Raw genomic sequence first — 13,816 nt, 5'->3', positions numbered from 1 at the left:
GGTGATGATTATTATCAAGCCCTCCGCAGGAAAGGGGGTGTAGGGCTTGGGGGGATATTTTGGGGAAAGACGTCTCCAAATGGTCTTTTTCCCCGCTCTTTGTTTAAAAACTTTGGTGGTGGCAGCATAATGTCCAAGGACAAGGCAAAATTTGTACCTTGGGGAAGTTTTTAACCTAAGCTGGTAAGAATAAGCTTCCGGGGTCTTTCATGCGGGTCCCCACATCTGTACCCTAGAGTTCAGAGTGGGGAAGGAACCTTGACAGTGGGTCAGAGATCTGAAAATCTGTCCTGACACCCTCTTCCCTAGCGCCCTACCCCATTCTTGGGGGCTCTCGCTCTCTCTCCCGGGGCTGGCCCCGCTCTGCACGGGCGGGGAAGGGGGTACCAGGCGGTTAGACCTGCTTGAGCCACACGGGTGAGGGGCACAGCAGAGGGCTGGGGCAGCGGCCAGGCTGGCTGGGAGAAGGCTCCCTTCCGGCCTTAGCAGCTCCGGGCCCCCGGGGCGCGGGCTGCGCAGAGCCCGGGACCCGCCCGGCCCCAGGCTCTCTCTCACCTGGAGTCTCCGCTCAGCAGCCGCCGCCAGCAGCGCCCGGGGGTCTCTCGCCGGAGGAGGCGCCCCCGGCCGGGCCCCCCGCCCCGAGCCCGCTGGGGAAGCGGCAGCGGCCGCTCAGCCCCCGGCTCCCAGGGGAGCAGCAGCGCCCGGGCTCCCAGGAGCTGCCCCCGCGGGCCCCGGCGCTCTCGGCTCTTTGTTCTCCCCAACTCCTGCCTCCTTCCTCCCGGCACCCACCGCTCCCGGCGGCCCCAGCTCCTTCCTGTGCCCGGCAGCCCCCGGAAGTGACGTTGGGCGCGGGGCAGTGCGAACGGGGCTGAGAACACGCGCGGGGCGCTGCGGCTCTGCCCGGCTCGTGCTTGGCCGTTAGAGCCTCTCCCTGGGCCGCAGGAGCGTTTTGTGTCTCCCGGCTCTGGGCATGCGCAGATCGGGGGGGGGGGAGAGTCGGGCATGCGCAGAGATAGAGCTCGCCCGCGGCTGCGCCGAAGGGTCTGTGCCGGGGAGATCTTCATTCACCCCCCCCCCCGGGCCCGGCCCGGGCCCCGCTCCCGACGGAGCCGCCCTGGGGCCGCCCCGGGCTCCGCCCGCCCCGCTGCGGAGCTGCAGCCTCCAGGTACCGGAGCGAGCCCCGGGGCCGGGCGGTGACTCTGCCCCAGTGTCCGGGGGGGGAACCAGCCCCCCCGGGGTCCCTGCGTGGGGCCGGGCGGGGGGGGAGACCTGGGGAAAGGGGCGGAGGGAAAATGTCGGCGCAGCCTGGGCATGGCCGGGGGGGGGGAGAAGGGCCGGGGCCCCCCGAGGGGCGGGGAGGGAAAGGGGGGGCTGAGATCCCCTCGGATTTACCGCCCCCCCCGCTCCCGCCCTGCCCCCTTTCTCTCCCGGCGGCGATGAGCAGCAGCCCGGGTGACCCCCCCTTCCCCCACCTCCCTGAGACGGGCTCTGCCCCCCCCGGACCCCGTTTCCTCCCCACTTCGCCCGTGGCCAGTTCAAATCTCAGCGTTGGGGGGGGGTGTCCCCCCCATTTTACTTGCAGTGACTTGTTTCGGTTTAGGGGGGATCGTTCCCCCGAGTGATTTCTGAAACGGGCAGAGGGGGGCAGAGCCCCGGGATAGGGACACCGCTGGGCTGGGGTGGCCCAGGAAGGGGAGGGAGGAGCAAGTGCCCCCCCCCCCCATGGAGACGGCCCAGTCCTCGGTTTCCCAGTCCCAGCTACTTCCTCGCCCCCACCCTGCCCAACCCAGCAGCCCCCCCAAGACACCACCGGCTAGTCACATTCCCAGACCCCACAGCCAGTGACCTTCTGACTCCAGCCCCACTCCTTTCCTCTGTGAAAGCCACATCACCCACATCACCTGCCGGCCATGTGAGTGTGGGGCAAGAAGAATCCATCCCACTCTTTTGTTGATTGATTGATTGATTGAATATCGCTGTATAATCCCCTCAAATTTCCCCTCCTTTCTCTTGAACTGTTGACATAAAATCTCCCCAGATGTTGGTGCTTCTCTCTTATATTGGCAAATATTTCGTTTGTGCCCCATTTTCTCCTAGGTTCTGAAATACTGATATCAAAGTCTTGAAAATCTTCCCGCTTTTCTCTCCAGGTGCCTGACTGAGATCAGGGCTCTTATTGTACTGAGCATGGCTCAGGCCTTGACTGATATTATGTGCCCCAGTGTGCCAGGCACTGCACAAACCCTAACCAAATTTGGGGCAGTAGTTATGCTAGGAACTGCACAGACCCGCTCAGAGAGCAGGGACCTTGTTGTGCCAGGGGCTACAGTGACCATGACTGAACTCTGGGCCCCTGTTGTGCCAGGCCCTGCAAAGACACCAAGTGAAATCAGGCTCCCATTGTGCCAGGTGCTGCAGAGATGGCAAACAAAATCAGGGACCTTGTTCTTCCTGGAGCTGCAGAGACCCCAACTGAGATCTGGGTCACTGTTCTGCAGGTGCTGCAGAGACCCCAACAGAGGTCAGACCCCACTGTTGTGACAGGTGCTGTGGACACCCCAACTGACATCAGGCCCCACATTGTGCCAGGTAAAACTGAGACCTGGACTGAGATCATGCCCCCCCCCCCCCCCTTTGTGCCAGGCAGCGCACGACTGCTGCCCAGATTGCTGCCTCCATTGTGCTGAGCACTTCAGAGACCTTGACTGAGATCTGTGTCCCTGTTGGGCCTGGCACTCCACTGAGAGTCCTTGCCACAGAGATCCTGCCCCCACATTTTGCCAGATGCTGCAGGGACCCCAGACAAAATCAGGGATATTGTAATGCCGGGAATTGCAGAGCCCGCAACTGACATCAGGCCCCCTGCTGTGTAGCACTCTGCACAGACACTGACCAAGATCAGGGTCCCCATTGTGACAGGGGCTGAACAGACACCAAGGGTATGTCTACACTGCCATTAAAAATGCACAGCTGGCCCATGTCAGCTGACTCAGGCTCGCAGGGCTCAGACGAAGGGGCTGTTTTATTACAGTGTAGATGTCTGGGCCTGGCTGGAGCCAGGCTGTAGGACCCTGCGAGGTGGGCGGGTGCCAGACCTTGGGCTGCAGCCCAAGCCGGAACATCTATACCACAATTAAACAGCCCCACAGCCTGAGCCGTGTGAGCCCAAGTCAATGGGCACGGGCCAGTTGCAGGTGTCTAACTGCAGTGTAGACATGCACACAGTGACAGAGAGTCCTTGCCACAAAAAGCTCAAAGGCTAAATCGGTAAATGGTGGGCGGCTACTCTCCATTTTATAGATGGGCAAACTGAAGCTCAAAGAGCTGAAGTAATTTGCTCAAGTTTGCATGGAGAATTTGGGACAAAACTGGGAATGGAACCCAGATTGTTTCAGTTCTTGCCTCTCTCCTTAACCGCAAGCCCAGCGTATGTGTGTGTACAGCGTTGTTTTGGCCTGAGTGTTTGCATTGCTTTGGCTTCCAAGGGAGGTTGTGGAATTTCCTTCATTGCAGGTTTTGAAGACCAGGTTAGAGGTACACCAGTCTGGGAATGTCTAGGGATACTTGGTCCTGCCTCATCACAGGAGGCTTGAGTAGATGACCTCTCAAGATCCCTTCTATGCCTACATTGAAATAATTCTCTTTTGTGCTGTGTCGTGTTCTACACTGAGCTGTTTTCCATGTTGCCATTTGGAACTGTGAACGCACCATGCTGTGTTGCATAGTTTTATGGTGCATTGTTTTGCCTCAACTTGTTTGGTGCCTCTGTTTTGTTGGTTTGAGTTGAGCTCTTTTCCATTGTGTACTTTTGTCCTAGGGTGTGTTAGTTTGCATTGTGTTGCTTTCTTCTTTCTTCTTCTTGCTTTCTATTGTGTCATTTTATGCTGTGGAGTATAGGGTTTTTTTGTTGTTTTTCTGAATTGCCTGACATGATGTTGTGGTGGGTTTTTTTTTCTGTATGTAGTGATTTTGTACCTACCATAGAATCATAGAATATCAGGGTTGGAAGGGACCTCAGGAGGTCATCTAGTCCAACCCCCTGCTCAAAGCAGGACCGATCCCCAATTAAATCATCCCAGCCAGGGCTTTGTCAAGCCTGACCTTAAAAATATCTAAGGAAGGAGATTCCACCACCTCCCTAGCTAATGCATTCCAGTGTTTTACGACCCTCCTAGTGAAAAAGTTTTTCCTAATATCCAACCCAAATCTCCCCCACTGCAACTTGAGACCATTGCTCCTTGTTCTGTCATCTTCTACCACTGAGAACAGTCTAAAGCCATCCTCTTTGGAACCCCCTTTCAGGTAGTTGAAAGCAGCTATCAAATCCCCCCTCATTCTTCTCTTCTGTAGACTAAACATCCCAGTTCCCTCAGCCTCTCCTCATAAGTCATCTGTTCCAGACCCCTAATCATTTTTGTTGCCCTCCACTGGACTCTTTCCAATTTTTCCACATCCTTCTTGTAGTGTGGGGACCAAAACTGGACACAGTACTCCAGATGAGGCCTCACCAGTGTCGAATAGAGGGGAACGATCACATCCCTCGATCTGCTGGCAATGCCCCTACTTATACACCCCAAAATGCCATTGGCCTTCTTGGCAACAAGGGCACACTGTTGACTCATATCCAGCTTCTCGTCCATTGTCACCCCTAGGTCCTTTTCCGCAGAACTGCTGCCGAACCATTCGGTCCCTAGTCTGTAGCGGTGCATTGGATTCTTCCGTCCTAAGTGCAGGACTCTGCACTTGTCCTTGTTGAACCTCATCAGATTTCTTTTGGCCCAATCCTCCAATTTGTCTAGGGCCCTCTGTATCCTATCCCTACCCTCCAGCGTATCTACCTCTCCTCCCAGTTCAGTGTCATCTGCAAACTTGCTGAGGATGCAGTCCACACCATCCTCCAGATCATTAATGAAGCTATTGAACATAACCGGCCCGAGGACCGACCCTTGGGGCGCTCCACTTGATACCAGCTGCCAACTAGTCATGGAGCCATTGATCACTATCCGTTGAGCCCGACGATCTAGCCAGCTTTTTATCCACCTTATAGCCCATTCATCCAGCCCATACTTCTTTAACTTGCTGACAAGAATACTGTGTGAGACTGTGTCAAAAGCTTTGCTAAAGTCAAGGAACAACACGTCCACTGCTTTCCCTTCACCCACAGAACCAGTTATCTCATCATAGAAGGCAATTAGGTTAGTCAGGCATGACTTGCCCTTGGTGAATCCGTGCTGACTGTTCCTGATCACTTTCCTCTCCTCTAAATGCTTCAGAATGGATTCCCTGAGGACATGCTCCATGATTTTTCCAGGGACTGAGTTGAGGCTGACTGGCCTGTAGTTCACAGGATCCTCCTCCTTCCCTTTTTTAAAGATGGACACTACATTAGCCTTTTTCCAGTTGTCCAGGACTTCCCCCGATCGCCATGAGTTTTCAAAGATAATGGCCAGTAGCTCTGCAATCACATCCGCCAGCTCCTTTAGCACTCTCGGATGCAGCGCATCCGTCCCATGGACTTGTGCACATATAGCTTTTCTAAATAGTCCCGAACCGCTTCTTTCTCCACAGAGGGCTGGTCACCTCTTCCCCATGCTGTGCTGCCCAGTGCAGTAGTCTGGGAGCTGACCTTGTTCGTGAAGACAGAGGCAAAAAAAGCATTGAGTACATTAGCTTTTTCCACATCCTCTGTCACTAGCTTGCCTCCCTCATTCAGTAAGAGGCCCACACTTTCCTTGATTTTCTTCTTGTTGCTAACATACCTAAAGAAACCCTTCTTGGTACTCTTAACATCTCTTGCTAGCTGCAACTCCAGGTGTGATTTGGCCTTCCTGATTTCACTCCTGCATGCCCGAGCAATATTTTTATACTCCTCCCTGGTCATTTGTCCAATCTTCCACTTCTTGTAAGCTTCTTTTTTGTATTTAAGATCAGCAAGGATTTCACTGTTAAGCCAAGCTGGTTGCCTGCCATATTTACTATTCTTTCTACACATCGGGATGGTTTGTCCCTGTAACCTGAATAGGGATTCCTTGAAATACAGCCAGCTCTCCTGGACTCCTTTCCCCCTCATGTTATTCTCCCAGGAGATCTTGCCCATCAGTTCCCTGAGGGAGTCAAAGTCTGCTTTTCTGAAGTCTAGGGTCCGTATTCTGCTGCTTTCCTTTCTTCCTTGTGTCAGGATCTTGAACTTGACTATCTCATGGTCACTGCCTCCCAGGTTCCCATCCACTTTTGCTTCCCCTACTAATTCTTCCCGATTTGTGAGCAGCAGGTCAAGAAGAGCTATATATTGTATAGCATAATAGAAATGTAGGGCTGGACAGGACCTCAAGACATCATCAAGTCCAAGTCTCTCTGCCAAGGCAAGACCAAGTATATGTAGATTATCTCTGACAGAGATTTGTCCTACCTGTTTTTAAAAACTTCTAGGGAAGGAGACTCCACAACCACCCTTGTAAAACTATTCCAGAGATTAACTACCTTAGCTCTGGTGACACTGTGACATTCCCCTCCGGTGTTATCTGGACCTGTGATCTGCTAGATCACTCCAATCCTTGACTCTGGGAGCCAGCGTTACCCTGCTCTGCTGTGAGAACCCCCCTACTCCTGGGCTGTTCATGCACAGCCTCTGGCATGTAAGCTGCTCCCAGCTACTTGCAAGCGAATAACACTAGCCAATATCTCTGGTTCCAGACACAACCCTAGGAACCGCTGTCTTGCAACGTCCAGTTATGCCCACTGGACGCTGCAACCGTACATGAGTTCTTCAATTTAACAAGGAAATTGATATGTACCAGGCTTGTTTTCCCAAGGGGAGTCTCTGACACACTTCAAACCAAACACACAGCTTCAGATAGAATAAACAAGTAGATTTATTAACTATAAAGACAGATTTTAAGTGATTATATGTCAAAGCATAACAAGTCAGAGTGGTTACCAAAAGAAAAGAAAATATAAGCACACAGTCTAAACTCTCAGTCCTATTAGACTGGGCAGCAACTGGATTAAGCATTTTTTTTCACCCCACTGGATATTGTAGTCCTTAATATACAGGTTTGTTCCTTAAACCTGGACCAGTCTCCTGTGTTGGAGTCTTTTCTTCTTCTCAGGGTCTTGGTTGCTTGCAGCATAGGTGGGGCAGGAGAAGAGCCCAGTAAGTGTCTATTCTGTCTGTCTTATACCCTCAGTCCATGTGCTTGTAGAACACAAGTCCAGGCATGTCTGTGGCGCATTGCTGAGTCTTTCCAAGCAAGGTTGAGCAATTCCCCTAGTATGGCCTCATGCAGGTGAGTCACTGTATTGTAGCTCCCTTGCTGGACAATGGCTGTTGATGGGTTCTTTGATACCCAGCCCGGGCGTTGGTTACTTTACTTGCTGTTGCCTCTGGGGAGCTAATATCTGGCTGATTCCCCAATTTACAGCGTACCTTTAGTGACCACCATACAACACAATTCTCATAACTTCATATGCATTACTGATACACATATATGGATAGAGAAATGACTTTCAGCAGATCATAACCTTTCCCCTGGTACCTTACAAGGCATGCTTTATATGTTCGATTACGATTATATAAAAATGAAGAATACTGGGGTTACAGTGCACTCCCCCAAGGTATAGAATGTCCCAAACACCCACACAGATTTTAGTGGTGAGCAGCTCTAGACAACTCACCGTTAAGCATGGTCCCTTGTAGTCTCTCCTGTAACAAATTCCTTATCGACCTTTCAGTTCTCATATTAATCCCCATCTTCTCCAATTTAACTGCTGGAAATGGGCCATCCTGATTATCACTACAAAAGGTTTTTTTTTTTTCTCCTGCTGAGAATAGCTCACCTTAACTGATCACTCTTGTTATAGTGGGTATGGCAACAACCATTTTTTTCATGTTCTCTGTGTGTGTGTGTGTGTGTGTGTGTGTATCTCTATATATATATCTTCCGACTGTATTTTCCACTGCATGCATCCGATGAAGTGGGTTTTAGACCACGAAAGCTTATGCTCAAATAAATTTGTTAGTTTCTAAGGTGCCACAGGCACTCCTCATTCAGTTTCCCATGTGGAACTGTATCAAATGCTTTACTGATGTCCAGATAGATAAGAGCTACTGCATTTCCTTTGTCCAAAAAATTAGTTACCTTCTCACAGAAGGAGGTCAGGTTTCTCTGGCATGAGCTACCTTTTGTAACACCATGTTTTATTTATTTATAGTGCTGAAGGCTGGAAGGAGCTGTTCGCAGTAGGTTGAGAATGGCCATGTGGAGGTGGGGGAGGGGATGTTGGAGGTGTAGCTGGGATTTTGTTTTGTAGGAGTCCATGTCTCTGCTCCCTGTGGCCGTGGTGCCTTCCGTACCAAAGCAGCATGTCAGTAGACCAGATGCACATGCCATACCTCCATCTGGAACAAGCAGCATTCACTGCCAGATGGGACTGATGATTTTTCAGGAGCCCAGCTTTATATGCCTGGCTGGGGTGGATTCAGTTGGACGGGGATCTGAGGCTCTGATAGTTTGGGATGTTCCTTTTTGCATAAAAAGTTAGTTCTTTCCCTTTATTGTTTTACCCCCGCCTGTGTCTGATGTCACTCTCTTCTTAACTTGCTTTGGTTATTTCAGTTCCAGTTTTTAAATGGGATATAATAATTGTAAATCTGAATGAAAGAAACAGAACCATTTGAATTTTGGCACATAGCTGGTAGAACGATACCTAGTGAAGGTATGCTGTAAGTACCTGGTTACCTATAGCATTTTCTGATGGGATGGGTAAAGCAATGTCAAAGAGCCAAAAGCGCTTTTTAGGGTGAAAGGGCTCGTCAGGTTTTTACTCCCTAAGGAGGATGTCACCGGCCAGGCCTGGCAGACTTTCAGGCGTGGTGCGCTGGATTGTATTTAGTAATCTCAAAATAAAAGGTTAAGACTGCAGGTTCACAATATCCAATGAAATGTTGCAAACAATTATACAAATAGACTCTAATACTATTAAAACAACATGGTATTAACATTGATTCAAAACTGAAATTAAAATTATGAGATAAACACATGAGAAGTGAACTGACACCTAATTTCCATTTCTTAATGCCTGAAATTTTGACACTCCTTCACACCATCTCTTTTTTAAAAGCGATGCACAGCACATGGTCAAGTTAATTAATGAAAGCACACCAATTATTGACTGATTTGTGTTGCATATGCATCTGAATAAGCATCCATTTAAAACTGTGCCACTGTAAGTGAAAATGCATCAATACAGCTTATCTCCAATGTGTTTAATTGTGAATGAAAAGTTTCTAAATTAAATACATGGAAGGATTGTAAATGGGGAAAATACACAGAAGTGCCTCTACCCAGTCCTGTTGACTTCTAGTCCCAACCCCCCCCATGAGTTCTGGCCTCTTGGTCAACTTCGTTCCCAGTCCCACATCAGCTGTGCCCACTCCCAGCCTAATCCGTTTCTACTACAGTTCTTCATCCCCCTCACCCAGGCAGGGGGTGGTGCTGCAGCCCCCAAGGCATCTGCTTTAATCACTGGCTCACATACTTGGGCTCTCTAGATTTCAGGGAACGATTTATCAGAGTCACTGACTCTGGGAGATGGGAGAGAGGAGAGGCTGAGAGGGAGTTTTCTCCCCACGCTCTGTAGGGCCATGTTCAACCCTGGTAGCCTCCATCTAACCTTCTGGAGAAAGCAGAGTTTGATTTAAGGATATTTACACTGTATGTTTTGCATGTGACACTAACTATTTGTGTTTGAACAGTTATAAAGATTTGGTTTTTTGAATCTCAACATTTACTGTAATTACATAATTGTTGTCTGATGACCCCCATAACTTCCCACAGCTCTGAAAGTTGAAATTGTAAACATTGAAAAAGGGCTTAAAAATAAATATTGATATCAACTGAAATTAAAAAAAAATAAATAGAGAAAATGAATTTTGCCAAACCCACTTAATAGCAATTGCAATATACTAGGGGATGGAAATTCAGAGCTAAGGCACCCCACCTTAATTCTGCCCTGTTGTGACACCAGGCAAATAGCCATAAGGCTACGACTAAGGCATTTTTCTGTGTAAAGTTCCAGATTAGATTATACCAATTTGTAAAGTCAGGTGAGCCCTTTCCCACAGGGTATCAACTTCACTGGTTGTTTCTCTTATTGGTTATTCCCATACGTCAATAGATAAATAAGATTCTATGAGTTATGAAGTGGCCGTTTCAGATTTCTGGTGAGTCTATTATTTTGTACTATGTCTCCGAGTCCCAGAGCTGCTGCTGTCATTAACGCATAAAGGCTTTTACACCCGTTAGTGCTGGCAAGACCCAATCCAGTTCCAGGACTGAACCCTTGTTTTCCCATCACATGGGACAGTCTCAGCTGAGGGGGAGTTCAGAGGGGGAGGGGTACAAAGGGAAAAGAGTTGTTGTAGCCATGTTGGTCAGAGGATATCAAAGGGAGGGATTTTTAATGGGTGATTCTGAAATGCTGCTCCCCTCTCCTGTACTTTTTGTTACAGTGGAATGGGAATAATGGTCATGCTTTCAAATGTCTCTGTCTCCTCCTCCTACCACAATTTCCTGTTCTGCCTCCCCTTCTTGTCCATCTCCTCCAGCCCTCTCTTAGCTCTGTAGAAGCCAGTAGCTGTCTCCTGTCCTAGGCTGCTGCACACATGTATTACAGGCAGCAGTGTAGGGTATGGCACATGCCACCTTGGTGATGTAGCCTGAGGTACACAATGAGCTGGGCCCCCTCACTGCTACTTCCAGCTGGGCCTCCTGTCCCTGGTCCAGCCCTAGCTCTTCCCAGTCTGTCCCTTCTCCAAACAGGCCCCCTCCCCTATACACTCTGGCCTGTTCCTCCACCCCATACATGTGTAACATGTACCTTTAAACTATTCATATTTTGGATGATTACATTTGTGTTACCTTAAGCTCCCCCCCCAACCACAATTTCAGTTGTTTGGTGGTGCTCCGATGGTTTTCCGTTGATGGTTTGGGATGGAGCAGGGCTGGTCGCATGAGCCTTGCGTTACCTTTCCAGCTGACTAGTCAGGAGTGACGACTCCCTCTTTGGCGGATGGGCCAATCCCGGGGCCCGTTACCTTTCGTGATTGATTTTCTATTCCAAGTCTGTAAAGTAGATTTTCAGTATAAATGCTTTCTTCCTTACATATGACTCATACATTGATCTCTCAGTCATTATGATCTTGACCAGTTATGAGCTCTCTGTAGACACCTCACACAATCATCCTCCAAGGGATGCGTTTGCTGTGATGGGTTTGTCAGGTCTCAGGTGAGAGCTGCTGGCAAAGACCAAGTGACCCTTTGCCAAGGGATCTCTGTGTCACTGTCTGACCCCTGTAGACCAGGGAGAGGACTACTTTCTACCAATGGCCTTCAGGACAACTGCTGAGTTCTCTGCAGAGCCTTCAGGACAACTGAAGAGCCTCCCGTCCCCTCTCCATTTTCCTTCTCGGTGTGCTGTCTGGGATGCTGCCCACTTCCTGCTCCCCAGGCCACCTTGTATCTACTCCATGTGCCACGCTGGTGGTAGGCCCGATTGAGAGACTATCAAACTGGTGCCAAACTTCTGGGCCTCAGGCCTTCTGGGGTGCACCTCTCTGAGTCCAGTTACCCCTCCCCCTGGGGTGCTATGGGGGTTTATCTTTCTAGTGTGTCAGAGCTCAACCCTCTGGCTGAGACCTCAGGGCACTTTCTTCCTCTCTCGGGGTACCAGGTGGAACAGCGAAAGAGCTGACTGTCAGCAAACAAGGGTAAACCTGAAACAGTTTTCTTAGGACAATGACGGGGAGAATCCCCCAAAGTGACTCCTTTTATTCTCCTCTTCTCTGCCCTTTGGTTCATAGAATTGGAAGGGACCCTGAGAGGTCATCTAGTCCAGTCCCCTGTACTCAAGGCAGAACTAAGTATTATCAAGACCATCCCTGAAAGGTGTTTTGTTCAGTCTGCTCTTAAAAATCCCCAATGAGAAAGATTCCATAACTTCCCTATGCAATTTATTCCAATGCTTAACCACTCTGACAGTTAGGAAGTTTTCCTGATGTCCAGCCTAAACCGCCCTTGCTGCAGTTTAAGCTCGTTGCTTCTTATCCTATCCTCAGAGGTTAAGAAGAACAAATTTTCTCCCTCCTTGAAACAACCTATTATGTACTTGAAAACTGTGATCGTGTCCTCTCTGTGTTCTCTTCTCCAGACTAAACAAACCCAATTTTTTCAATCTTCTCTCATAGGTCATGTTTTCTAGATCTGTAATCATTTTTGTTGTTCTTCTCTGGACTTTCTCCAATTTGTCCACATCTTTCCTGAAATGTGGTGCCCAGAACTGGACATAGTACTCCAGCTGAGGCCTAATCAACGTGGAGTAGAGTGGATGAATTACTTCTCGTGTCTTGCTTACAATACTCCTGCTAATACATGCCAGAATGATGTTTGCTTTTTTTGCAACAGCATTACACTGTTGACTCCTATTTAGCTTGTGATACACCATGACCCCCAGATCCCTTTCTGCAGTACTCCTTCCTAGGCAGTCATTTCCCATTTTGTGTGTGTGCAACTGATTGTTCCTTCCTAAGTGGAGTACTTTGCATTTGTCCTTATTGAATTTCATCCTGTTTACTTCAGACCATTTCTCCAATTTGTCCAGATCATTTTGAATTTTAAACCTATCCTCCAAAGCACTTGCAACCTCTCACAGCTTGGTATCATCCACAAACTTTATAAATGTAATGGAGAGACTCTGTTACTGGGAGAGTTTCATCCTGGTGGGAGAGGGCTAGGCCTGTACTGGAATAAGGTCACTCTGTGCTTCACAGTGTGGCAGAACCTAAAATGTCCTTTAGCAGGGGAAAATGCTAGGGGGAATCGGCTTGTTGAATGGAAAAGAGCCACATCTGAATTCTCTCACATTGCCCTTCTCGCCCTGGCAGGCTACAAAATAATGTCCAGGTTTTGCTCCAGTTTATCCCATCCACCCAGGGAGAAGGAAGTGGCTGCAATGGAGCTGGCTCAGGTAAGGGATTATCAGGGAGGTGGTGATGGGTTCTGCTTGGAGGGAGAGGACCAGTAAATGCATAGGAGGGTTGGAGCTGCTAGAGCTGATGGGAGGCAGGAAATATCTAGGGTGGAGAAAGGGAGGGGACAGGATGTGACAAACCTGCTAAGACTTGTGTTATCTAGGATGTGATGGGTTGTCACCCCTGGGGTGCAATCTGGGGGCTTCTGGGAACCGCTGTGCCCTCTAACTCAAGCTGGGCTGGCCCTTCTCGCATTGCTTTGCTGGAGATTCAGCCAGCCTCTCCAGGCCCTCTTATCACCCAACAGTAGGTGGTGCCATACATCCAACTAAGCTACCAGAGTGCTTTACCTAAGCCACTCGAGGACAGATAGAAGACAACAGCCAATTTCCCAGCTCCCCAACCTTGCACACCTGCTGTTATATAAATCCAGAATTATACCATCTTATAGTGCACAGGGATAAAGCATAAAACAAGTTTATTAATGACAGAAAGATAGGTTCTAAGTGATAGCAAACAAATCAAAGAAGATTACTTAGCAAATAACCAAAAACTCAAACTAAGCCTAACATACTAGATGGATAGAATTTGAATTAGCAGTTTCTCACCCTGACTGATCGTACAAACAGTCCACCAAGTTGCGATACACAAGCTAGAAATCCCTTTACCCTGAAACCAGCGCTTCCCCCAGTTCAGTCTTTGTTCCTCCGGTGTTTCTAGGAGTTCTCTAGTGTGGGGAATGAGGCCAAGAGATGATGTCACACTCCACCTTATATAGCTTTTCTATAT

General features: G+C 49.2%; 2 protein-coding genes across 6 annotated transcripts in view; one reads left to right on the top strand and one right to left on the bottom strand.

Annotated features, from left to right (window-relative positions):
- The window catches only part of LOC144258285 (uncharacterized), a 65,275-nt gene extending 64,449 nt beyond the window's left edge, over positions 1-826 (bottom strand). For 3 of the 5 annotated variants that reach the window (XM_077806738.1, XM_077806741.1, XM_077806740.1), the window contains exon 1: positions 556-826. The gene's annotated coding sequence lies outside the window, so the exon portion shown is untranslated. The remainder of the gene's footprint in view (positions 1-555) is intronic. The other 2 variants (XR_013344652.1, XR_013344653.1) reach the window with 1 other exon arrangement.
- A 76-nt stretch (positions 827-902) lies between these two features.
- Positions 903-13,816, top strand: part of LOC144258274 (uncharacterized) — a 32,182-nt gene continuing 19,268 nt past the window's right edge. Inside the window, 2 exon segments of the mRNA XM_077806716.1 lie at positions 903-1,165; positions 12,941-13,023. Of these exon segments, the coding sequence (XP_077662842.1) occupies positions 1,003-1,165; positions 12,941-13,023 (246 nt within the window). The 5' untranslated portion in view covers positions 903-1,002.

This window comes from Eretmochelys imbricata, chromosome 28 (assembly GCF_965152235.1).
Source record: "Eretmochelys imbricata isolate rEreImb1 chromosome 28, rEreImb1.hap1, whole genome shotgun sequence".
In the NCBI taxonomy this organism is placed as follows: Eukaryota; Metazoa; Chordata; order Testudines; family Cheloniidae; genus Eretmochelys; species Eretmochelys imbricata.
This window is presented reverse-complemented; position numbering and strand designations above follow the sequence as displayed.